The 24,659-nt window shown below is 39.4% G+C and overlaps 1 protein-coding gene across 2 annotated transcripts; it reads left to right on the top strand.

Annotated features, from left to right (window-relative positions):
* The first annotated feature begins 9,935 nt into the window (after positions 1–9,935).
* On the top strand, positions 9,936–24,458 carry kctd1 (potassium channel tetramerization domain containing 1). 2 transcript variants are annotated; one of them, XM_081598367.1, is made up of 6 exons: positions 9,936–10,395; positions 15,500–18,620; positions 19,344–19,522; positions 20,310–20,454; positions 21,179–21,484; positions 23,300–24,458. In XM_081598367.1, exons 2-6 carry the CDS (start codon positions 18,384–18,386, stop codon positions 23,459–23,461), a joined length of 1,029 nt encoding a protein of 342 aa, XP_081454493.1. In that variant the 5' UTR covers positions 9,936–10,395; positions 15,500–18,383; the 3' UTR covers positions 23,462–24,458. The 2 variants fall into 2 exon arrangements, with proteins under 2 accessions (XP_081454493.1, XP_008432293.1); XM_008434071.3 differs by lacking the exon at positions 15,500–18,620 and having other exon boundaries at positions 9,954–10,395.
* Positions 24,459–24,659: the final 201 nt, after the last annotated feature.

Genomic DNA, 24,659 nt, shown 5'->3' with positions numbered 1-24,659 from the left:
TTGATATTTGTCCAGAGCATTAATTCACTACTACACAGGAGGATTAAGCGCTGCCTTCCAACACAGAACCCAGCAGTCAAATGGGAGAATAAGCAAGTCAATCATGTAGCTCTCTTTTTTTGGTCAGCCTTCATGTTCCTGGAACTTGTTCAATTTTGGAAAAGTTGCTTAGAAATTTGAAAGGTGCAAATTTTTTTCATCAAAATGCCCGAACAAAATTGTGTTCTCGGTATGTTTCTGTTCTTCGAAATTAAAATGTGTACTTGACATCAAAAGTGTTTCTACAGCATCATCCTCGACTTACATTACAAGCTGCCTATCAGGATTTTGGGGATGGAGTGTGGAAATACTAAATATTTACTGAATTTGCCTTCTATTGGCAATGCAGAGTGAAAACTTTTGGGAATTTAAACAGTGTTCACGCCCTGTGAAAAAGAGAGAATTGTGCCTTGCGTCAATCAAACTGGGAAGAAAACATCAGACAAATGTTCTGGGTGTGCTGACAAACTTCCCGTAAGTTTTTGCAGTCAGTGAAAATAGGAAACTCTAATAAATGTTATACAAAGTACTAGATAAATAGTTGTTTGCTGTGTTTGATTCCTTGCTGACATACCAAAATGGTTCATCAGCAAAATGTTGAAACCAATTCTTAAAAAAAACAAACAAACAAACAAAGAAACAGAAACTACAGTGTCTTTCAAAGTTATTTATGAACATTGTAGTTTTCAACATTTGGTCACAAACACAAAGTTCAATGTATTTTTATTTCCATTTTCTGCCAGATCAACACCTGGCAGAAAATGTCAGGTGTTGACATAAAATAAACATGTATGATTTGAATATTTTGATGAGTTATGCAAAACAAAAAAATGTGTGGTATGCTTTTGCATTGAGGCACATGAGACAACATCTTATACTGAAATTACATCTGCAAGTCTGTTAGTGTGTGTCTCGCCCAGTTTTCCACATCTAGAGGCACATCAGTTATTTCAATCTCAAATTGATTCCGATCTGACCTTTGACCTTGAAATTCAAACACAGGAATGTACTTTGATCTAAACCATTTCATTGTGACTCTGGTTGTATGTTAAGGATGGTTGTTCACCTGGAAGTTTTCAGCTGCAAGTTTTTTGCAGTCTCAAACAGGTTGGATCCACCACTATATTTTCCCGTTAAGATGGTTTGTTCACACAAAAGGTTCCATACTGGCAGGCACGTGCAGAGGGGGGGGCTTGAGCACCTATCCTTTTTGCTCCATGCCCCCAAGTGCCCTTTTGGTCAATTTTTATTTTTTTTTATTTATTTATTTTTTCTATTATTATTTTCTAAGCCCTCTTGTGACACATAACATGTACTAAAATTATTATTCTTATTATTTTATTTTTATTTTTTTTGTACAACATAATAAGCCCTCTGGTGACCTTGTTACCTTTGACCTTTTGCCCGTGACGCATGACGCAGTTGCCTCTCGCGCAGTGAGATAAGGCGGCTAACTGGACCTCAACGTAGCGAACGTTCCAGATTACAGAACAGTTTTTGGTGAATAAAAAAAAATGTTTTTGGTGAATAAAGTGGAGTAGACTTGCTACTTGTCCGATGACGGAAAACGTTGAACGTATTGTTTCTGCTTCAGCACAGAGTCGCGGTTTAAGCAGAGAGGTAATGAAATACAACAGACACTGACAGGCCTCTGCGTCTGCCTTTCTCTGAAGAACTACTGAGCGGGAGGAGACAGCCAGGTGAGGAAAAACTGTTCTTATCTATCGATTCAGTATTTTTATCATACAGACATTAGGCTGTTGTTGTTGTGCTATAAGCTAGCTGCTAACTAACGATTTTGCTAGCAAAGCAAGATACCTAAAAGCTTCTTCCCTGTACGGTTAATGATAGCGGTCATTCTTTAGTATTTATGGATATATGTCCGATCTTCTAATTTCCTTTGCTGCATAACGTACATTTAATTTATTCTAGCATTAGGTAAATGTATCTTGAAGGAAAATAACACTTAAATAAAAGTCCAACAAGGATATTCATTTTGAATTAAAAATAACTCACCCTGAATTACCATGATAGATATAATGAATGTAATAAAAGTGTGTCATTAATGAAGGGGAAAAACTCAACCCAGACTTTAAGTAAGTTTAGGGTCTGGTGCGCAGAGTATGAAGTTAAATTTGTTTCCCAATTATTCAATGGAAAAAAAAACTAACCTCAGTTAAGTAAAATAAAATTGTAATCAAAACTTTTGGAATTGTAATGATTTCTTTTTCTAATTTTTGTCTTGTGAACATAAAAAGTTATTTGCCAAACATAAACTTTTATTTGCACACATTAGAAATCTTTTATTGCGATTTTGGGCCCTGCCCATGGTATCATGTGAGAATCACAAGCAAAACTTTGAGTCACAAACAAAACCTTAGAATATTAAGAAAAGATTTCTGACATGCACAAATAAGTTTGTTTTGCAAAAAAAAATTCACTTCATGAGACAAATGTGTGATTTAAATGTTTAAAAAAGTTTTTTAAGCAAAACTCTGTAGGCTTTTCTCATGGTGACATACATTAACAATTAAATATTTGCTTTTGTTTTTTTTTTCTGCAGTTCCACGTTGAAGTTTGAGGCAGCTCTGCTTTCCTGAATGGACCATCTTCATCTTCACTGCAAGTGTAGCAAACAGGCAGCTCTTTTTTATAGATTACAGTAAACTAAAAGGTTGCATTGTGCCCTTGTTTATATTTTTAATAGTGTAATTCTGTAAAGACAAAATATGTCTGGTGGTCCAGCTCTGATTTACATATCTTGCTAAATTGCAGGTTTGAATATTGAAATACTTTCCTATAACAAAATAGACCTGCAGAAAGAAATGACTAATAAAATATCTTACATATGCATAGTTGTATGCTCTATGTAGAGATTCTCCTTAGCTTTGATTGTATATCTCACAATTTTGTAGTTTATCACTGTTTATTAAACTTTGAAAGCTGAGAGGCTTTGTTAATATCCTGTCCTAAAATACGGTTGGATGTGCCCTTTTTTTTTTTGAGCACCTGCCCCTTTAGTGGTCTCTGCACGGCCCTGCATACTGGCCTTCTTTCACCAGAGCACCTTCTTCCAAATGTCCCCTACATGTATTTGGCTAACTGCAAACAGAAAATGTCATTTATCTTTTTTTTTTTCTTCCTGACAGTTTTCCATAAACTCCAGATTTGTAGAGCACATAACTTATATTTGTTGTGGCAACTGGTTTTCCCTCTTAAGCTGAGGATCTATGCAGCTTCTATATATTTTCCGAAGGTCATTTGGCTCCTTCTCTGAATAATGATTTCATCAGCTTGCCCATCAATGTATGCATTAGGATATGTAATGTCACTCTTTGGATTATTTATTGAAGAGTACACTGGGGGATGTTGTTTTGTAATGTAACCCTCCTTTACACTTAGCCACATTTTCATCCCTGACTTTTCTAATGTGTGCGTTGTCTTCATTAATGTTCACTAACAACTCTCTGAGGTCTTCTGAGGCCTGTATTTACACGGAGTGGATTATTTGCTCATGGATTATTATGTGACTTCTCAGGACAATTGTTAGAACTGGATTTTATCTAGTAATCACAGAACGAAGAGAATAGAGGCGTTAAATATTTTTCTTTTTTTGTTGTTTTTAGATAAACTATGCATGCTTTTTTTACTACACAAAATGATGGCCTAGCTTACCAACCGCATAAAATAGTTATAAAACACTTTGAACTTTATGATTGTGCTCACTTAATCTATTTTAGAGCAGGCAGATTTGTGGGAGTTGAAAACTCCTAATTTTCAGCCCACAACAGAAAAGGCAAAAAACAACAACAACAAAAAAAGATAAAACACACACCTTAACGATCATTAGCAATTAATATTTGGGGATTCGTGGAGAAAAACAGCGTTAAACACTTGTTTAATAATTCATACTATAAACAAGAAAGTCTCCCACTTCCTTAATAATTTAGACGTAAGCTAATGTTGATTTATTCAGGAAGGTCTCTGCCACCAGCGCAGCCTGGAGTGCCCAAATTTGAATTAAAGTAGGACAGTAGCAGGCGAGTCTGTAATAACATTTGTATAATTTTATTATTGCTCTGGGCTCAGTTCATTTCCTCCTCCAGTAGCTGCGTGAAATTGTTTGATTCTTGAAACTGCCTTGAGTCTGCGGCTCAGGGGTTGGAGGGTGGTACAGGAACAGGAAGGCATGCGACACTCTCCTCGTCTGATGCTGTCAGACACAAACACACACACACACTCATACACACACACAACTCCACGTGCATACACTCATGCAGAGAGAGCAGGAGATAAATAACTTTGTTATTCTGGGTTTTGTAATACTATTACACTGGCTCACTTAATAACTTGAGCTGTCTTGAGAAAATGATTGATATTCTCACTTTGTCAGCTGTGATAAATATTACACTGCCTCTATTTGAGGAAGCTAGGAAAAGGAGTAACTCATTCATCGTGTAATCATGTTGTTAAAATATGAGTTTGTATTTTTATCCATTTTCAGCAGAAAGGTTGAAGAAATTCAAAGAATTGAGTCAGCTTGTAAATAGGTTGTTCTGGGGAGCCTGCGGCAATTTTATTGTCTTTTTACAAAAAAGAAAAAGTTTGATTTCACTTCCTTCATGACAAGTTATTAAACTCCATACCCGTTTTCAGTGCATGTGTGAGGGGGTTAAAAAGTTATCAAGTCCTATCCTATGATTTCCAGTTTGTGGTGTACCATATTGTGATTACGCTCGCCAGTGATTGGACTATCATTTCCGAAACTCTCATTTACAAAACTCTGATTACTCCGGCACAAACAATCAAGTTTGCGAGGTATTAGCTCGTCCAACACACACCTGAGACCCCGGCGGTTTTGAGTCGCAGAGGGAGGGTGGAGAAGTTCTGATTGGTTTCCTCGAGGCTCTGCTTCCAACTTCCCACCCGCATGCATTCCCTCACTCCCCCTCTCACTCCCCCCTTCAATTCCTTTATGCAGAGCAGCCCAAACTGCAGTTTGATGAAACACATTTGTTTGACTTAACTCTTGCCTCGCCATCGCAGCTAAATCTCAAAGGCCTGTCGGTGTAATGTGGCCCAAAAGCAATTGGGTTAATGAGAGGATATATGTACAAGTGTGGGACTTGACCTGAGGAGCTGTTTTCCATTTGGGTTTGGTCTGCTCATGTTATTAGGGAAACCTTTATTATTGTTGCCCTCTAGTGGGAACCATATAATAGGATTACATTTTATTAGAGCCTCCCAGCATTACCCAAGCACCCCCCTACCCACCCACCTCCTCTTGTCTCTGCTCCCCTCGTAGAAGTGTCACTGACTCCTCTGTCCATTGTGGGTGGGATGGTTCCATTTGGGGCTGAAACAGAACCAACAAGTGGGGAAAGCAAATTATCCAGCAGAGACTGACTTTTAAGAATCACCTGTGCATGTTGAAGTGAAATCCTTTGGTCAAATAGCACAGTGAGACACATCCAGCAGCAGACAGACTGTATGTCTGAGGCATGAGGCATGCAGAACCTTGCAAAAACTATTCATGCCCCTTGAATCTTTTTCACATTTTGTCACCTCACAGTGACAAACTTCACTGTGTTTTACTGAGATCTTATGTGATAGACTAACACAAAGTGGTGCATAATTGTTAAGCAGCAAGGAGAATGATACATTGTTTTCAGAATTATTTATAAACAGAAAATAAAGTTATTGGTGTTTGTATTCATTCCCTTTTACTGTGCTCCCATAAAATCTGGTGTGACCAGCTACTCTCAGAAATCCCTGAATTAGCAAATAAAAAGCATCAGAACAACAAAGAAACTCACCAAACAGGTCAGAGATGAAGTTTAAAGCAGAGTCAGGCTACAAAACCTAATCCCAAGTTTGAACAACTCAAAGTTATTTTAAATCCATCATCCTAAAACAGAATGCACTTGAAAAAAGAATGACAGGAGGCAAGGAGAGCATTAATCACCCAAGTGGCTCATGATAACTCCGGAGCAGAGATCAACAGATCAGGTGGGAGAATCTCTAAATAGGAAAACTATCACTACTGTTTTTAAGGGGAAAAGGACAAAAAGGCAGAGTTAAAAGAAAGTCATTAGAGCTTTTCTAAAGTTTACCATAAACCACATGGAGGACACAGCACAACATGCGGAAGACGCTCTGCTCAGATTGGACCAAAACTTTGCTGTTTGGCCTTCCTGCCAAATGCTTTGTGGGAAAGAAAACTAACTCTCCACATCACATTGGGCACACAGCAGTAGTCACTATGAAACATGGCGAAAGCATAGTGTTTCTCTTCAGTGGGGAAACCAAAGCTGGAAAGAGTTGATGGGAATAAGATTAGAGGGCAATTGGAAGAAAATCTATTAGTGACTACAGAAGACTTCAAACTGGGCAGAAGCAGCAGGACAACAACTCTATGCATTTGAGCTGCAATAGGACGCCACAGATCAAAAGAATTGACATGTGTTAGAATGGCCCAGTTCAAACCTGGGCCGCAATGCAACTGAAAATCTAAAGAAAATTCTAACTTCCATCCTTTCCATGTCTTTGCTTCTAATTTAATAAAGAGGCTAAACTCTCTTATCTCTATATCCATTACTGTTAAACCCTCCATGATCACGACACCTTGACTACAACATAGCAAGAGCTGAGCTACACTCTCAAACGCAAAATTTCTTTGCGCCAAAGATAATATTTGACAAACAATTCTGGCCTAAAACTGTGCAAGCCTGGAGGGCAGAGTGAGTCAGGATCTGGAACAGCTTCAGCACTTTCCCTTTATCCATCCCACTCCCTTATATAACCACAGGCCATTAGAGGGGTGTGGTGAGTGCAGAGCAGCAGTTACTAACAGGGTCGGAGGCAAAGCCAACATCTCTACCTTACACAGACTTTAAGCAGAAATGAGTCCAAGCTGTTTAAAAGCAACTACACAGACACTATGCTTACACATAGCTGTTTATGGACAACGTGAATGTTTATACAGAATAAATCCTGCTTAAACTGCACACTACAACTAGAGGTGAAATGCAAAGTGCAGCAGTGTTCAAAAGTCGTGAAAGGAATCAGACGAGCAATATCTGTTCTACATTCTGAAAATGTGTAGCATTTCTTTACATTTTTTGGAGAGGAGGGGGTGTGAAGTGGGGGAGAACATTGACAGATTTGTTTTGCTTATTTTTAGTCCAGTTGTCTAATTTGTTGAGTCACTTCCAGAGTCCACAGAGAACCCTAAACAAATTAGTAACTGAGCAGTTTTATATTTAATATTTAGACTCTGTGTGCTAGCTTGACATAAATATGCAATTTATACCAATGTATTTCACTGAATCTAAAGAAAATTCAGATAACGGTATGCACGAAAAGGGAACTTTGGCATTGACAAGATTATTCACAAAAAGATGTTAGTGGACATATTGATGCACAAAAGATGGAGAAACTGAATGACGCTGTGTCTAAAATGTTTTAGGTGTTTTCTCAAAGTATTTCTCAAAGATAAATTTTCAAGCAACCAAAATAAAACTTTCATAGTTGGAAACAAGTGGGGGAAAAAAGCAAAACATCCTGCAAAAAAAGTGCCCAAAGTTAAAAAAAAAACACAAAGACTTGGATAACTATTGATTAATAGTACTATGTAAGACTAAAAGATTGTCTTAAAAATTAGAAGACAAAGAAAAGCTGAGTTTTGCTCCTGTGATTTTTTTTTCTTAAATCTCCATCTTTTCTCATTCAGAGCAGAAAAGTTTTACCTTCTCTTCACATCTTAGCGTCGCCATAAACTGTAACATAAGGAGTTATCTGCTCAGATTTGATTCGCCGCTTCTTCTCTGAGACATTGCTGGAGGCATTTTCTCAAAATTTCAGGAGGCAGAGTGAGTTTTCCAGGCTTGGTCTTATTTTCCTCTCCAAGCGTAAGTATTTATAACCAGATGATGTCATTCAGGTCAGGCGATGTCTGTCTAAGCAAAACTAACATCTGCAACTAATCTGGATAATTTGACCAGCAAAGAAAAAAGAAAAACCTTCAGCCATCCGCCGCTTGCATGTTGTAGTTGTTTTAAGTTATTTCTAACTGAAGTGAAACACTTCACTTCAGTGACTTTGTAACAAAGTCACAGTAACTTTTTCATTTGTTTGCATGGGATGCATATAAGAATTTCATAAGGTTTGTGCTTTCCTTTGTTTCTAAAATGGATAACGCCTGGATTTAAAACACTCATGTGGTTTCAATCAAGCACATTTAATCACGTTAGTGGTGTAAAAACTAGTATCCTTTGCTACGCAATCCACTTGTGAAAAGTAGGAATATTTGGATAATTATGGTCATTAATTATACCTTCCCTAAAGCATTTATTTTGTTTTGTCATCTGCTTTGAACTACCAGTCTAATGCATTTTCCAAGTATACCTTTTTTTTTATTTCCTACTCGAAAGAACACTAAAATTTAAAATGCATTTGTAAATATTTATCTTACTAGGGTGTTTTTAGATATTTTTTCATGTGTTACAGCCTCTGTTTTTGGAGCAGTGTTTTAGCGATGTGTGGGATGGACTGGTGACCTGTCCAGGATGTACCCCACCTCTCGCCCGTTGACCAGCACCAGAGCCAGCACCACAAAGGATAAGACATGTTGGATAATGGATGGGTGGTTTCAGTGATGCAATAGTGTCTTTCAAAAGTACAACTTTTTCACATGAACTTCAAAGCGTTTCATTTGACACATCAGCAGAAGACAGTGTGTAATTATAGTGTGGAACATATATTTTCTTGTTTTTAAAGTTGTGTTAGCATTTTTATGTAGCTCCACTGACTTAAACTTTGTAGAACCATGTAAATATGGTATTTCAGTACCAGCTTTGCATGATAAGAAACTCATAGATTATATTTTATGGGGAAGAAGAAGCTTCTTCCACGTGTTTCTCGTTTTCCCCTACATTGTGTTGTATTAGTCTTACTTTGGCTTTTATTCCACAATTGTTTTTTTTTTTTATTTAGGGGTGTCGGCCTAAAAGAGACACAGCACACTTTTCAATTCTTTACGATTAGTTTTGAAAACAATGAATCCGATTCCTTTCACTTCAACAGTTAAAAGTAACTTTATCTTATCAAAATGCAATGACGTTTGTGCTTGTAGTTTTAGAGACAGTTAAGAAACAAGTTCGAAGGGTATAAAAACCTTTGCAAGACAGTCCGCATGCTATTACATGGTTTAAAACACAGAAAAGAAACAATAGTTGACGCTCTCAACAGTAGGGGGCGTAGGAGGGTTTTTCTTTAAAGCTTTGATCCACAATGAATGGCACTGAAACAACTAGAATGTAAAATCTGTCCATTCTATGGCCAGATGTGCGCCGAACACAGCAGCACTCTCAGGTCAGACAGAATAATTATCATGTTGACTTAAGAACGGTTTTAAACATGCGATTCCTTTAATGTGTCCATCCCCGGAGTAATTCTAAAAAAAATCCTCAGAAGTGCCTCAATCTTCCTGAAATCATGCATGGTTGAACATTTGAAATGAGCTCGCACATCACCCCCAGGCACTGATTCAGACTTGATTGAGGAAAGGCAAGCTGCAAGTACTTATTTATACAACTACGTCATCTGGAGGCTGTCCAGAAGGAGGAAAGCGGCTAAAAAGATTGCACAGGAGAGGCTTATAGGAGAGTAAGAATTCCATTAACCACATTCCATTAATTTAATATGCTGATGCTGGACTAATCAACAAGTTGTCTGCTGCTGCATTGTGTCTTTATAGCACAGAGGGGGGAGAAAAATAAAGAAGAAGTAGATGGGTTTGATGTTTGAGAGGAGAAGAGGGGAAGGGGGTGGAAATCAAAGTACTCCACCAACAATCTATATAATTATCGTCATCTCCTGCTTTTCCTCTCTGGCAAAGAAACACTCCATCCATTTGTAGAAATCGCCCAGGGGAGCGTTACATCAAAACTAATCATAACGATTAAAATCAGCTTCTCTGCAGGGAGGAGGCAATAGGGAAGTTAGAGGCAGGGGGCGAGGGTGTTGTAAATATAGGACAAAATATATGTTATATGATTTTTAAGAACATAAACTCAAGAAGAGACTAAGGCGCCACTGCCGTGATCACTTCCATTTGCTCGCAGTTTTATTCTGCATATTGGTTTAGACTTGGGCAGAGACATGAGCTAATTGTATCCTGATCTTTGCCTGGAGGGGTTTCGGGAGCCCTGGAGCAAGTATTCTCTGTATTTTGTTCTGTCTACCTTAGCCAAGCTATTGCATTTCTCGCTGGTGTAGGAAGAGAGGCAGATCTCAGGCCAAATCGGAGGAGGGGGAAAAAAAAAAAAGGTTCACAAAAACCACTTCATGTTTCAGGTAAGCGAAGATTTATTTTCTGTTTGCTGTTATTTCCGAGGCTGGGTGGACTGGGACATCGAGGCGCAGCAGCTTTTACGCATGTGCCAAGCGATTCGAGCCGCACTAGTTCTTAAGAAACATTTAACCACTTCCTGGCTATTGTTCCGTGGTTAGAGGGCGACGAATTTATTCGCGTGGCAACAACTAAAGCAACAAACGGGTTGTCGGGGCGATCTCGTCGTGCGAAAACGTTCCGTATAATATCCGACGCGTGAATTTGCTCCTGGCGCGTCTCAGCTCCCGATAATATCCCCGTCCGTCTTCCTCGTCACCGCTCCGTGTACACAAGTTGCTCACAACTTAGTTAAACGCAGTTTTGTGTCGTTTAGGAACGGCGTTTGAACTTTTGTTGTATTTCTTTTTTCTCCCCGTCGTGAAACATTTCCATTTCCTGACTGCCCCAGATCGTGGAATGAAAGACGCCATTGTGGAGTAATTTCGCCGCAGGCGTATTTGTTATTCTGTATGACAGGATTCAAACGTCAGTGCAGAATATGGGAATCATCCGTTAATAAAAAGCAAAGCTGTGTTAAGAGTTGTAGCTATGTGGAAAAAGAAAGGCAACTATGACAACTATGAAAGTCATATATATATATATATATATATATATATATATATATATATATATATATATATATATATATATATATATATATTATGACCGCGCTGTGTGTTAGTTCTCATCTGCAAACGTTGTGATTAAAGTGGTACAATATTTGCTACTGACACTAAACTACTGTTGGAATTGCATGTACACTTGTGAGCACTTACTGCAAATACGGTTTGTTTTTTAAATTGCAGATTACATTAAGAACGTTTTAAAAGAACAGCCGAATATAGGATGATTCAAATTGTGGGAGAAAAAGTGAAGTGACGCCAGTTCCAGAGTAAAAAAGACATGACAGTGAGATGGTGGCTGATGAGGACCAATCACCTGATGGCGCTGTTTCAAACCCGTAACATATGAGGCCCACAGTGAGATGACTGCAGTTTATGTTGATCACTGAAATTATACTATAGAATATCAACTCTGATACCATATGCTATCTGGCATTCACATTCCATATACAGTTTCAATTAAAGGATTTCATAAACACATCATAGGGATCAGTTTCATTTTAATAAAATGTTTTTTATTTATTTGAACCGTTATTTTTGCTGTGTTGTACTGAAAAAACAATTGTATACATTTGAAAAAAAAAGAACAATTCTGCACAAATATTTTTCATTTATTGTGAACTTTTTCTAAATCACTCAAAGTTATACAGACATGCCTAAACATAAACAACATATGCTACCAGTGATCGGCGGATGAAGATTAATTAGAAAGTTGCATTTCAACCCCATGTCTTCAATAGATATGAACAAAGTTTCTGGCATGACTATGGCCGTGCATTCAACCGTTATGAGAATTTAAAGATGTCATTTATGGCGTTTGGTTTCCTGGTAGAGACGTGACTCTTATGCCGTGTTCAAACATTTTCAGCAGGGTGAAGATCAGAGCTTTGATGAGCCCATTTCAGAAGTTTAAAGGAATAGTTAGAATTTTATCAACATCTAGTCAAATGGAACTCTGACTGGTTTTATCCAGTTTGAAACAAATAATAAAGAAAAGACATAAAATAGGATAGATATTATTAATTTATGCTTTCACTGTTAGGTTTGTCACAATATTCACAGTCAAAGAACTTCTATGTTACCTTCTTAAAGTTATGTTAGTGATGGTGTATCTTTCCACCTGATCAGCGGATTCTCCTGCCACCAGAATAATTTCCAAACTATTAACGCCACAGGAATGCACCTTTTTATTTTTTTTGTTTTTTTAAACAAGTGACACCTTGTTACCAAATAAAAGTTTATTAGGCAGACTTTGAGTCGACTGACTTATATTCCCTGTAAATGGAGGAAAAAAAGTGCTATTTGATCTGAGTGACAATAGGTATGTTTGGAGGAGTCAGGATGAGGCTTTGAAACTTTTAACTCTGTACCAGCTTTAGTAGCAGTATCATGCTGAGGGTCTGCATCAGTGCAGAGAGCAGTGACAAACCTTTTAATGGAAAATTAAAGACAACCTCCAACTTTGTCAACCGAAGTAAACAGCAACAGGTCAAACTTGAACTAGTAACTGCAGGAACATTATCCCAAGTACACATCAAAACTGGTCTTGGAATGGATAAAGAGCACCATGTTTGTTCTTGTGGACTATCCCTGACCTCAACCCTGTTAAACATTTGAAGGCTGCGAGGTGCGGCGGTGGCACAGGGGTAAATCACAACCCATTTATGGAGGCCTTAGTCTTCGACGTGGCCTTTACAGGTTTGAGTCCTGGCCTGATGACCTTTGCTGCATGTCTTCCTCCTCTTTCACAACATTTTTTCCTGTCTGACCACTGCTAAAGGTCACTTGAGCTGACTATACCGGTCCAACCCAAAAAGCAAACCAATTTAAAGGAGCTCTACCAGTTTGAATTAGAGCAGATAATTATACAGGTAGAATTATATCAGGCAGGACCTTGTTGTTGACGGCTATAAAAGTTTTATGATCAAGAATCAACATTCCGAGCGACACTCATCCCAACATTATTGGGCCTGTTTGTATATGTTTGAGCTTGTATATAAAATAAGGTCACAGTTCAGAAAATCCCAAATAAAATTCAAACATGCACATAAAATGTTTGTCTTTAGAAATCACTGAGGTTGTATGTTCTCATCAGCAGTCGACCTTAAAAAAAGTCTTGGTCAAAATAAATAACTTAATGCCAAAACTGATGTGAATATTCATGCTGCATGTAAACTTCTGGCCTGTACTTTATCTCTGCCACTCCTGCGCCCTGGGGCAGTTTGATTTGTGCCAGTGAACATGCACCACAGTCTGCCATAGCCTGCAGCACTGGTTGGACTTTCTTATCTAAGATGTCATGCTGTTGCACAGCTCTGGTAGATCCACCAAAAAAATATTGTGAAATAGGAAAGCAGTTGAAAGAAAACTGAGGGTTTTCTTAATCCTTTCTGATTATTATCAAAGCAAGTCACATGTGAGTCATTTAGACGTCCACCTTTAAAACTTTGTGCCAGTTAAGTTCAATGGATTCTCTATTGCTGGTCTCGGTATTTCAATAAGGAAATTGATTTCAAAATGTAAGTTATGTTCTGCAATATTACGTTACAGAAATGTATTGATACCTTCAATACATGTCTATTTTTTCATACTGAGGACTTCATGCCACTTATAATTTAAGAGCAAAACATTGCAACAAAAACATTTTATGACCCCACAAAAAAAAAAAAAATTTAAATGCCGTCAAAGAAGAAACCTCTGCCATCATTGCTCTACTGTAACTTGTCCAAAGTGACCACTAAACCAAGCTTCAAAATCTCCCCCAGGCCATGTTGTTATGATGCTTTGCTACCTGTTATTTTGCTCCCTTTACAACAGGCTCTGACTTAAAAGTGAGCCAAAACTGTGTAAGCCGTGAATGTGTGTGGACATTTGAAGCAGATAGCTACAGGCAACAGAGCAGAGACAGCCCATCCAGATTATGTAAATACTGGTCTGCTGTGCCTCAAACTGAATGTTAATGCTCTGTTCTGAAATGCTAATTATGTGTTGTGTGATATGTCAAAAATAGAGACGGACCGCATTGTTGGAGAAACGACTGAAAAGTTCATTTGTTACTCATGCAGCTCCTGAAAAGCTGCATGATGACTCTGTCTGCCTTGTATCGTTCTGCAGTCGCTGAACAGCTCTGATGTTTGTTCACAGAACGTTGAAATTATCTGCATGTAGAAGTGCATCTGGGCACATCAGGATGTTTTCAAAGCATTATTTACTCCAATAATTCATATGAAAAAGTGACTCATATTTTGCTGATTCATTACACAAATAGTAATATATTTCAAGCATTTTGTTTATATAAATATAGATTGGGAATTTAAATGACTATGACTTACAGGTAGTGAAAAAAATAGCTTCTCAGAAAATTAGAATATCACATCAACTATAAAAACTGATTTTAAATTTAGAAATGATATTTTATCACCCACACAGTAGTTGTCCATTACTCATTTGAACACTTTGTTAAGAAGGTAAGCCTCAAACGATCATTGCTAAAGAATTTGATCACATAGAGAGGGCGACTATTCAAACACAATCATAGAAAGTTTAGTGGAAGGAAAAATGATGACTTAAGCAAAGCCTTTTCAAAATTCAGAGAGATATTCACAGGTTGTGGACTGTGCCTGGACTCAGTGATTCTGAGCTTCATACAGATGTGACAAGGATACAGGCAACAATTATCAATGTTAGAAAATAATGTCAGGCGTCTTTAGCCTCTAGTAGATTGCATTAAGTCATCCAATTTGCAGCAATCCCTACTCTTTAGCATACACATGTTGATACATAATGTTTGTAAGAGGTTTGTGTATTTTATGGTGCAATAAATATGAATGAGTTGCATAAATGAGACAAACTACCATAGCTTTATTCTTCCTGACTGTGAATCATTACAGGTAAAGCGCTACTATGGCTGTTATCCTCTGTACATACCTCTCAATGGCTGAGATCTGATCCAGTTACAGATCCTGGTAACCTTTTGACCTTCGAGCTGTTCTTAGGCTAAAAGTGTACACGAGGCAAATGTGTTGCAGGCATTCGCTCACGAAAAGGTCCACTGCATGTTGTTTTACAGTATTTCCAACTGATTTTGTGATATAGAAACTTATTTCCTCAACCCCCACCTGCCACCCACCCAAACGCCTGTTCTTTTTCACTCCCTCTTCTTTCTCCCCTGCAATTTTCCATAATGCCTCACAGATTTTACACTCAATCCACCTTTGCGATGACAAGGCTTTGAGGAAATCCAATTCCACCGAGCTGTTTTCAGAACTTACTCTCCACAGGCACACACTCACTTCCGCGCGCACACACTCCACCATCTCCACAAATTAGTCAGGGAACAAATTACCTGCATTCTGAGTGTGATCCCACGCACTTTGCCGGCTGCCTTACACAGGTCCCCTTTTGAAGAGCAGCCATGTGATTTCTCTCTCTTTCTGCCCCGCAGGCCCCCTTGCCTTCTGCGAGGGATTCTGGAGTTGAATTTTAAAACTATGTATGGCTGCTGCCTGCGCTTATCAGCGCGTGCACAAGTGGCATGCAAATCAAACGAGGATCACACACCGCATTGGAGGCCTACACTCAAAGGCAAGCTTAATTGCTAATTGGGTAGCTAGGTGTGAAACCCACACTGCCAATGAGAGGGAGGAATGTGGATGTTTTAAGGCCAGTGGTTGAACTAATTAATTTTAATCTGAATAATATTAAAAATTGCGGATTCCCTACGTTTTCTGTAAAGAGGAGAAGAAAAAAAAACAGCCAGGAGAAGGTTGCAAAAGTTGTTTTAACTGCAATTGGATGTGTTGTGGTTTGGTTTTGTGCTGTGTGATATCATAACTGGGATAGTTTTTGCAATGCTAGTATTTGGATTGGAGGAATTCCTTTCACACTGCAGCCTTCATGCTATATAGCCTTTCATTTCAGAAGAGGAAAAGTTTAGGAGGTTTTTGGTCTGTGTTGACTCTATTTAATGGCAGATGGTTATTTCTATGTAGTGTGATGCAGTGTCTGGTCACAAAATGTGTATTTGTACACAAAATTCATTCTCAAGAACAATTGAAGGCAGAGGTGCTTAATATGGGCAATGTGGCTATATGGGTCTCTCACATTCAAAGGGCAGCTCTGGGGTCAAAAAGAAAGTTCTGTTACCCTGACCAAGTTTTCTAATTGCTTTTTGTAGGTCCAATAACAGTAGATGTATTAACCCCCTGTGTAGTGCACAATTGAAAGCATTATAAGAACATCTGGCTGTGCTTAGGATAGAGTTCATGGAGTTCATAATTAAGTACAATGCTAAGCTAAAGGGTCATTTAACTGGTTTTCAAGGACACTTGAATAATTGATCTTCTCTTATTCAAAATCTAAAATACATATGTTGGTCAAATTTGAATTGGAAAGCAGTTCAAATTCTGTACTGAAGAGAAGCTTTTTATAACAGCCTGAGATTTAAGAAACCTTTACGTGTGAAAACATTGACTATATTTAAAGTGACCAAAGTTGTATTAATTTTAACTGACTGACTCAAGGCTCCTTCTGATTTTGAAGACATGAATCCAAACGTGGATCTTTTTCTCAAAACTGGAAGTTCAATTTTAATTTAATTCTGAATTGTCAAAACAGCAATAATCTCTGTTCAATGCAGAATTATCTGATTTGACCAGTTTAATTTTAGATTGTGACAATTGTGACAATTCAATATTGTCTATATTTATTAATAAGCAGTGAAATATCTTTAGTTTAGTATTAATATTACTGTTCTAGCAGTATTAGCAAGCCTAATGAGTAGTTTTTATTAGTTTGCTCTGTCACAAAATCAAAAACTTAATTCTTTCTTTCTAGAAAACAACTACTAATGCCGTTGTAACCTTTAATTACAGTTGAGTAGCAATGGTGCACAAACTCCACCCCAGTGGGTGGCAGCATTGCACCCACAGTGCAGCATTTTGTCAGTTGCAAAAACACATACAGAGGATGCATTGACGGATTAGAACATTTACTAAAATTTGATGGATGACAAAACCAAGTTTAGAATCAAAATAAGCCTTAAATTAATTCTCAGCCACACCAATAGATGTTTATAGATAAATAGATTTCTCTTCAATTAGATGAAGCTTGAACAATATTACAAAATTCCTGGGCAATCATTTAAATCCCTAGGTGTGTACAACTGGTATATTCATACCTCCAAACACTGCAACTGCAGCAAAAAAGTAAACCAGACTCCAGGAGGATGAGTGCATGTAACTATTTTCAGATATTTTTACTTCAATTTCACACTCATAAATTACAGTATGTGTTGGTCTGTCACACAACATCCTACTGCACACTAAAGTTTGTTCTTGTGACAAAATTTGACAAGGTTCAGGGGGTATAAAACTAAAAGAAGGAATTACATAAAGATTATTCCACTAGATATAATCTTTAACCACAATCAAGAGGGAGTTTAAGATTAGATTGATGGCTAGGAGGCTTCCCATACATATCCCATCATTCTCTCGTATCATTGCCATTTTGGCCCCCTCTTGGTGGCGCCACTGGCACAGGGCCGGTTTCAAGTCAACACCGCCACTGCTCAGTTGATTCATTTTAAGTTTGTTTTTTTGTTTTTTTAATTAGGAAATCACAGGATAGAGTCCAGGCTATTGACTGGACTCTGTGTATTTTTCTATAATACACAGAGTCCAGTGAACCAGATTAATTTAATTAATTAATCTGTGACACTGAAAAGAATCAGGGCAGGTCGAATACCAGACTGCTGGTCAGTGCGGATCATTTCTGTGCACACATGTTCATGGATGAGTGTTGGCTCTGTCACTCTTTAAGCTTTGCACACGGAAGAGACTGTTATCTTGACTGAGGCTTTGACCTGCTGCACAAAAAACAGCTGCTGAACAATGGGGCAGCAGCTTGAGGGCAGGAGGGCACAAACAACGCTCCAAATAGGGCAAAGGTCAGCTGTGGTGGGTCCAGATGTGACTGTTGGCTGGACTCCCCAGAACTGCATGATCCCGCTCCGACAGGCTGCGTTTGTTCTACTCTGAAAATGCGACGCGCATACCTGCCACCGAAACAGCGACAGCCCAAAAAGAGCCGCGGGCGCTACAATGCTAATGTTGTCGGGGGCTTTGACTTCTCCCAGCCACTGCAAAGAAGCCGCTCTGTGTGACAGGCACGGCGCTGCCGCTCTCCCTCCCGATCTGCCGCTTTTCACGCCTTTTTCCGCACATTTTAGCAGGTGCGTTTCAAGAGAAAAGAAGAAGAAGAAGAAGAAAAAAAAAGAAAAGAAAAGAAAAGTCGATCTCCTGAACGTTTTTACGTAAGTAGTGCAAGTAATGGACGAAACGGATATCATGGACCTAACGCATCAGAAGGCGAAGAAGCGGCCGCGTCCAATCAGTTCCGTGGATGAGACGGTGCACGCTTCGCTCAAGCGGCTGCCGATGCGAGCGGCGGAGTGCAGGGAGCCCTCGCTGATGTTCGCTGTCAGAGGAGAGCCTGTCCCTGCAGCGTCTCTCAAGCAGAATGACCACTCGGTGACTTCCTCTCCAACCACAGTGATGCCGGCACAGGTAAAACAAGAAAAAAAAAAACCTGAAGTTTCTCAGAAGGAACAAAGTAATCGTCGCCTCACCGCTCCTGAAAGCGTTGTAACGTTTTATTCTCTTGGTTTATTATGAACTGCGCACGTATTATTTTTTTCCCTTTTAAACCTCATTCACCGCTTGTAACCTTTGTATTCCACCTCCACTCGACTGTTATAGCTTCATTTATATTTGCCTTTTTTCACTTATAGCTACCTATCTTGAAACTTTTTTTGTTGTTTTTTTTTTATAAGACACTATAACTCCTTGTTGAAATTAAGAGAGACCTTCTGTTTAATGGTGTTTGTAGGTTAACGTGAAACAGTTTTGCCCCCAAAAATCCTATTATGGCTCTCAGATAGAGAGTCATTATTACTGGCTTTCATGAGAGAGAAAGAGAGAGAGAGAGAGAGAGAGAGAGAGAGAGAGAGAGAGAGAGAGAGAGAGAGAGAGATTGATGCTTCAAATTAATTTGGTTTTGGAGATTATGGCCCACAGGAGAAGATGCTTGTAAGATAGTGGCAACATTCAGGTCAAGGTCAGGCTTCTGTATCCTGCAGTTACAAAAATGTCTATTTTTTCACTCCTGGGCTCTGGAGTGTGGAGAACGAGTGTGTTTCCTCAGCTTGCTTTTAAATTGCATCTGATTTTTGGAGTTTTTTTTTTCTTTCTTCTTAAAGAAGTGAATTCACCCTCTTGTCTTTTTTCCAGGATAATCGCTCCAGCATGTCCAGACCCATGATCACCCGATCACCAGTGTCTCCCTTGAGTAACCAGGGCATCCCCACACCTGCACAACTCACCAAATCCAACGCCCCTGTGCACATTGACGTAGGCGGCCACATGTACACCAGCAGTTTGGCCACCCTAACCAAATTTCCTGAATCCCGGTGAGTCTCCATCTCCAATCCAAACCTAAAATGAAGGCAACTTTTGCAGCTTAGGGTACGCAACGAAGGTTTTGCATCTACAGTTTTGTGGCTTTTTTAAGACAAAAAGTGAATAATAGAGAGTGGCCTGTTCAAGTCAAAGCGTGTTTGGCAGTGCCGTAATTGTCTCTGAGTTTAATGTCAGCTTCTGTAATGTTTAATGTCATTATGTGACAGTCAAATGTCACAACTCCTCAAATCACGCGTGTATCTTGGGGAGGCACTCGGAAGAGACTGTGATGTATGAAATATGTGGTGTCGTTCGCAGTTAATCACTCAGGTGCACACCGCAATGCATCTTCTCACTTCTCACACTCGCAGTCTAGAGTTGTGCTTGAGAGGTAAACAATTTGCAGGAGCTGGTAGTGCAGACCGCAGACAAAAGCAACTTGGTTATTCTGACAGATGTCAACGCAGCAGCAAAGAGCCAAAGGCCATGGAGCCATCTGGAGGCCGGGAGGCCACGCTGTCGCTCCGAGACCAGGCCTGAGGGTGACTGGCGCCCTGCCTCAGGCAACCAAGCACCAGCTGGCCCTAACCTCTCCAGACCACCTCTGCTATTAATATCTCGTTCTTTCTTTGTCGTTCTACCTTTAAAAAAAAAAAAATCCACCGTATAATATATAAGTCTTTGAATCTTTGTTTTTAAAGGTAGAATAAACATCATTTTGCTAATCTGTACATATTGTCCTTCTACTACCTTCCCACCTTCCCTATTCCCCCTCGCTCCCCTCCTCTCTCTGTGCAGAATCGGTCGTCTCTTTGATGGCACAGAGCCCATAGTCCTGGACAGCCTGAAGCAGCACTACTTCATTGATAGGGATGGACACATGTTCCGCTACATTCTCAACTTCCTCAGGACGTCCAAGCTCCTCATTCCCGACGACTTCAAAGTGAGTGCATGTCTGTTCTCAGAAAACTGTAAAGTCCCATCAGCCAGTCAGCAGTCCTGCAACTTATAGCGTGCACAATGCCTAGGCCACCAAACGCCTTCGGTCTCCAATACTACATGAGCTCCTGGAAACGACTTGGAGTGTAAAATGTAAATATCTACCCAAGGATCTCTCCAAGCAAAAAGCTCAACAGTATCCATCTCCACATCAAGGGATGCCATTTAGTCTAGTGTTGTTTTAAATCACATGTCTTTTTTTTCTTACAAAACCAATGATCTTATATGCAGGCAAATTAGCTCACAGGCTCCCATAACAAACTATTTCTGCAGCTCAATATATGTCCAGCTGCTGAGTGTCCATCGACACTGACTCCCTCACTCTATGTGACACATTAGCATTCCTTTTTTTTACTCATATGTGTCATTTACTCAGTAATTACTAAACTTGCCCTGGGAGAAAACAAATAAGCACATGATCTGTTGGACTGTCCAAAGCGCCACTCAATCAGTGGAAAGTATGCCAGTTAAAATAAGCAAAGGCTCAAGTTCAGGCGGAGGTCATTTTCACATTGGGGAAGCTTTAAGAGAAGCATGTGGAAAGGGCCAAAGCAGGAGGGAAAAAAGCATCAGTTTCACACTGCATCTTCACGTTAGATATTTTGTTGTTTTTAGTAAAGTTCTACAAGATAGGTTTTTCTGACCACGCTCTAACCTGTCCTCCGCAGGACTACAGTTTGCTGTATGAAGAGGCCCGATACTTCCAGCTGCAGCCCATGCTTGCAGAGTTGGAGCGCTGGCGTCAGGACCAGGAGCTGGGCCGGGTCTCCCGGCCCTGCGAGTGCCTAGTTGTGCGCGTTGCGCCTGACCTGGGCGAGAGAATCACCCTCAGCGGCGACAAGGCCCTGATCGAGGATGTTTTCCCAGAAATCGGTGATGTCATGTGTAACTCTGTGAACGCTGGATGGAACCATGACTCCACACATGTGATACGCTTCCCGTTGAATGGCTACTGTCACCTCAACTCTGTCCAGGTACAGGATTCCTCTTACTTGTGGGGTTTTAGTATCTTTGCTTAGAAGTGATTCTAGTTTTTCATGTGTTACCGAACACCTACAGTTAAAAAGCCTTCTGTATAGAGATTTTTTTTTTCATTTTAGATCTATGTCTCAAGACCTGAGATGATGATCTGTTCATTCCGCATTTCTTCATCTGCTGTTGAGAAATCTTTACTTTCGTCTCATTGCAGACTCTTATCTTTTTTTAATCTTCCCAAATCATAAGAAAAGCCTTGAAGAAATTTGACTCTTTGATGAGTTCATCAAAGGATCAATTTATTGAGTCATCGCTGTACATCTTCCACAATCCTCACTTCCCTGTTGTCTGACTAGAATATTAATTTTGACTTAGCCTCCAAAGCTGGTGGATGGACAGTTTTTCTTCAGTCCCAGTAGCAACACCGGGTTTTCTTTGAACTGAGTGTTGGTACTGCCTGCCTGATGTTTTACAAAAAAAATGGTTGCTGTTAGATCAGTAATATGCATGTATGTTAATAATTACTGCCCAAAAAGTAGCTGAGAACTTTTCATGCGTCCATAATAATCCTACCTTTGTGAAAAAAAATAAAAAAATCCAAGGAAGTATATATTTTTTATGTATGTGGTAAATATGTTTAAGGCATTTGGGTAAACAATTATTTTTAAAAGTTTTTTTATGTACCTAAAACTAGTCATCATTGTTCCATTGATACTGGCTTCTACCTGATATGTACTGTATTGCCGTTAAGGGTTTCAATTGGTTTGTAGCCGTCAATATCCCATTTGCAAGACTATATCAAAATATTTTTGTATTAAAAACCTAAAATCTCCAATTCCACTGCTAAAACCAGCAGGAATTTGGCAGTAATTTACTGTTGTGATTTTTTATTGATATTCCACTGATTCATTGATGGTGATGTCCTCAAATATGCATCAATAGCTGATGGAAGTGAGGCATTTTAGCAAAGATTTCACAATGATTTGGACTGTGTCTCCTTCTGAGGAAGTGAAATCTCCACCTCCTTTCCAAAAACACACAAACAAAAACCCATCTCTGAAGTGTGTGAGTAGTGGAGAGCAAGCAAGAGAGTGAGCACGCTCCCTGGCAGGTTGTCTCCAGGCAGGGCCCATAATCCTGTTTGGTTATTAAAGCACGCCGGCGGTGAATGCTGTATCTGCGGCTAATGGAGGCAGGGAGGCGGAGGGGAGTTGGGGGAAGCTGGGAGAAGGAAGGGGAGCAGAGAGAGCTGCCAGCAGTAGGGGGACCTTTGTAGTTTTGGCGGAGGCTTGGGCCTGGGGCAGGACTGAGGAAAGGGGAGGTTTTGCTCGGCAGCCCACACTGAGCCAAGTGGCAGAGAGAAAGCCTCACTGCTCCCTGGGGCCTCTTCGATGGAATGTGATCCTACAGCCCCCCCGGACACGTCTGTAGATGTCTGCAAGGCTGCAAGATCAGAAACAGCTACACACACACCCAAAGACAAACACACATATACACAAAAAAACAATGAAAGGGAGGCAGGAGGCAATATGAGAAGCTCTTTGTTTGGTGAAAGTCTTGTGAAAGTCTCATCCCAATTCCCATCACGAGCCGGATGTTGCCACAACTTAGACCCAAAGCTAATTCCAGTGGTAGAGTTGGCGCAAAGGCAAGAACATATAATTGTTTTGGGCAGTTTTGTGTTTCTTAGTCTCACGGAGGCAATAAAAGGTTAGAGATGACAGCCATGTTTTGGCATAATAATTTTAATTGACTCCTGCCAGTTTGTTTTTTTAACATACACTCAACGTTCGTCCCTTCTACATCATCCACAGGTTCTGGAGCGTCTCCAACAGCGCGGGTTCGAGATTGCTGGCTCTTGTGGCGGAGGCGTGGACTCATCCCAATTCAGCGAGTATGTCCTGAGGAGGGAACTGAGGAGGACAAGTCAGCGAGGACCCAATTCAAATAGGATAAAGCAGGAGCAGCTGGACTAGAAACCTCCAGGGCAGCAGGAGGTGCTAGACTTTTCTGTAGCAGCCAAACAATCAGGGCTGCAGAGCTCTCTGGACTCTGTTTTTCTGCATTTCCTTGTTGATGTTTCTGTTTTCTTACACTTGAGAACCACATAGAGAATAAAAAAATGAAGTGCAACAGGAGATTTTTGCCATACGAAGATATGAGGCATTTGATAACTTTGAGATTGCAAAGACATTTGTGATTGTCTAGTTCCCCCATAAACCAGTTCAAAAAGTATTTATATATATATGCTGGATCCCCAAACAAAGTTTGTTTTAAAACTTGCAGCCTACATTAGGTCAAAAATTTGATTTCTAACATACTCATATGAATTAAAAGTCTTTTATTGCTGAAGTAGTGTGTTGCATAGCTTGTCGTCAGTGACTGTTTTTGTTGTTTCACCAGCATATCGAATGCAGAACTTTTTTTTTTTGCCCCCCCTCGAAAAAAACGAATTTTGTGTTGCTTTGAGAGCAGAATGTCTCAGACTTTACCAACATCTATGTTAAGAAAACACATTTTTCACAAGTGACATGTACAGAAAATCCAATGAAGTTGTGTTTTTGAAATTAGCCATCAAGGACGTTACAAACACAGTGGAAATTAATATTTTTGTAAATTATTGTCGCACCATTTGCCTCGCAGGATAGTATGAACCACCATTTCGTGTGATACCTTAGGACTTGTTTCATTGGAATCTAATTTTTGTCAGTCACGACCTGTAAATTTTCATTGTATGTCTTTGTGTTTTTTACATTGAATCTTTTTAAAGCAAGTTTCTTGCCTCAGACATGACTGAACAGATTAAAAGCTTATTGTACTATCCAAACTGAGATGACTTGTATTTGTAGCACATGTTGATATGAAGTTCGATATAAAGTATTTCTAAGATTACTGAAACACCTACGCTCCTTTGATTTAAGGGGAATGTAGAGTAAAAAAAAAAAGTGAAATAAATCTCAGCTAAAGTTGTAATATTGTCTGTTTTTCACTTTGTGTGGACATCTTAGATACATTTCCTTACATCTGTTGGACCGTTTCAAATGACTCGAGTAGTAAAATCAAATATATGAGGTTAGACTTAACTGCTCTTCAATCATATACGTAAAGCAAACTATAAAGACAATATAGTGTTTATTTTAGTGCATGAATGTCAGTGCAGGGTACTTCTATACT

Source organism: Poecilia reticulata, chromosome 17 (assembly GCF_904066995.2).
Source record: "Poecilia reticulata chromosome 17, P_reticulata-male-v2, whole genome shotgun sequence".
In the NCBI taxonomy this organism is placed as follows: domain Eukaryota; kingdom Metazoa; phylum Chordata; class Actinopteri; order Cyprinodontiformes; family Poeciliidae; genus Poecilia; species Poecilia reticulata.
The sequence above is the reverse complement of the archived record's forward strand: the minus strand, read 5'-3'. Positions and strand labels throughout refer to the sequence as shown.

Coding starts and splice junctions, on each gene's coding strand:
- kctd1 (XM_081598367.1), top strand. CDS start 18,384: ATGGACGAAACGGATATCATGGACCTAACGCATCAGAAGGCGAAGAAG. Junction 18,621..19,343: donor CCACAGTGATGCCGGCACAG/GTAAAACAAGAA, acceptor TCTTTTTTCCAG/GATAATCGCTCCAGCATGTC. Junction 21,485..23,299: donor GTCACCTCAACTCTGTCCAG/GTACAGGATTCC, acceptor CATCATCCACAG/GTTCTGGAGCGTCTCCAACA.